This window comes from Procambarus clarkii, chromosome 58 (assembly GCF_040958095.1).
Source record: "Procambarus clarkii isolate CNS0578487 chromosome 58, FALCON_Pclarkii_2.0, whole genome shotgun sequence".
Taxonomy (NCBI): domain Eukaryota; kingdom Metazoa; phylum Arthropoda; class Malacostraca; order Decapoda; family Cambaridae; genus Procambarus; species Procambarus clarkii.
The window spans coordinates 32,409,156-32,410,850 of NC_091207.1; the positions used below are offsets into that span (position 1 = coordinate 32,409,156).

The window sequence follows — 1,695 nt, forward strand, 5'->3', positions numbered from 1 at the left end:
GCATCTTGTTCAAGCCAATCAACCACATCCTGTCTTTTAAGTTTTCGCCGGCATTTCTAAACATTCCATGGATTTCATCTGTAAATCCTTCAAAATCCATTTCTTCATCCTCCTCATTTCTGACCGTAGACGTGAGGAGTTTTTTCCAGGAATTTTTCAAAGTCAATTCCTTTAATTCACTCCACACCTTGGCCCAGTTATAGATGGCTTCCTTGATTGTATAGTTCTTCAAATTCTGAAGGTTTTTTTTAGCCCTGTTATCCACACCGAGTTCAATATCTTCCGGAAGAGGCAAAACCACCAAAACTTCGTTTAGCATTTTTTTGGTGTACAACCTCTTCGTAGCACAGATAACTCCCTGATCCATAGGCTGAATGAGAGAGGTTGTGTTAGGAGGAAGTGCCATACACGTTATCTTGCCATCATGTGAGATTAACGTGTCAATTCTGGGGTGGGCAGGCGCATTATCAAGCAACAGTAAAGCCCGAACTTCGCTTGGCCTTATTTTAAGTTTCTTAATTTGATAGGCACGAACTTCCCTGCAGAATACGTCATGAAACCAGGAAAGAAAGATCTCCTGTGTAAACCATGCATTTTTTTGAGTTATAATATTTCACTGGCAGTCTGTCCATGCAATGTTGCAAGGCTCTTGGTTTCTTAGATTTCCAACAATTGCACACGTGATTCTGTCTGTGCCGTCGGCATTCGAACACATCATGGCTGAGAGCCTGTCCTTGCAAACCTTACGTCCTGGCACACAACCCTCACTCCTCATTGCTAGAGTTTTTTCTGGTAAACTCCTCCAATACAACCCAGTTTCATCTGCATTATAAATTTGATACGAATATATATTATTTGCCACAATATATTCTCGTAATTTATGTTTAAATGGTTCTACACTGCTTTCATCTGCACTCAGTTTTTCACCGACAATTTTCCTCTTCACAATATTGTGCCTACCCTTGAACCTTGCAACCCACCCTTCACTCGCTTCGAAATTCTTTATTCCAAGGCTTTCAGCAAATCTGCTTGCAGCATTTTGTTTTTCTGGGCCGCGAATTGTCACGCCAGCTGTGCGGTGTTGAGCAAACCACTTGTACACAGCCTCATCCAACTGCACATGCGTCGAAGTTTTCATAGTTTTTCTACCACAACCTTTGCTAGTGCTTGCACCTTCACTTGCACAGGATGAAATGAATTGCATAAGTTTCTCTTTTTGTTTCCTTATATCAGAAACAGTACTAGTGCCAATATTAAATTCCTTGGCAACACTTGAGGTCGACCGACCATGTTCACAAAGTTGTATAACACGTAGCTTGTCCTTAAGTGTTAGGACAACCTTCTTCCTCTTTCCACCTCCAGAACGATTCATGCTGCTACCAGACATAGTCTTGGCCAAAAATGTTCAAAGTTACTATGAAAATAAAAAAGTTATTTAAAAAAATATTTCACTAATGGCGCGGCACTGTGGTGTAACACGAGGTTAGAGAGCACATGGCTTGACCAGGCCTGGACGGGTCCAGTCGGGGCAGGGAGGAGGCACGTTACGTAGGCCGCCAGGAGGAAGAAAAATATAAATATTTTTGAAGGAAACTTCAGCCTGTGCAAATTGTTTTTAGGAAACTTGTATGGAATTTTTTATTACATAATTACTAGTATTTCTTTTGATTTTGGCTATGATGAATTGTTCTAAAA

General features: G+C 40.8%; 1 protein-coding gene across 1 annotated transcript; it reads right to left on the bottom strand.

Annotated features, from left to right (window-relative positions):
* Positions 1 to 613: 613 nt before the first annotated feature.
* On the bottom strand, positions 614 to 1,138 carry LOC138353610 (tigger transposable element-derived protein 7-like). Its single transcript, XM_069306809.1, has one exon. The coding sequence runs from the start codon at positions 1,136 to 1,138 to the stop codon at positions 614 to 616; it is 525 nt and encodes a 174-aa protein (XP_069162910.1).
* Between the last annotated feature and the right edge of the window lie 557 nt (positions 1,139 to 1,695).

What these genes read in the sequence shown, in the direction of transcription:
- LOC138353610 (XM_069306809.1), bottom strand. Translation starts at nt 1,138, where the DNA reads ATGAAAACTTCGACGCATGTGCAGTTGGATGAGGCTGTGTACAAGTGG.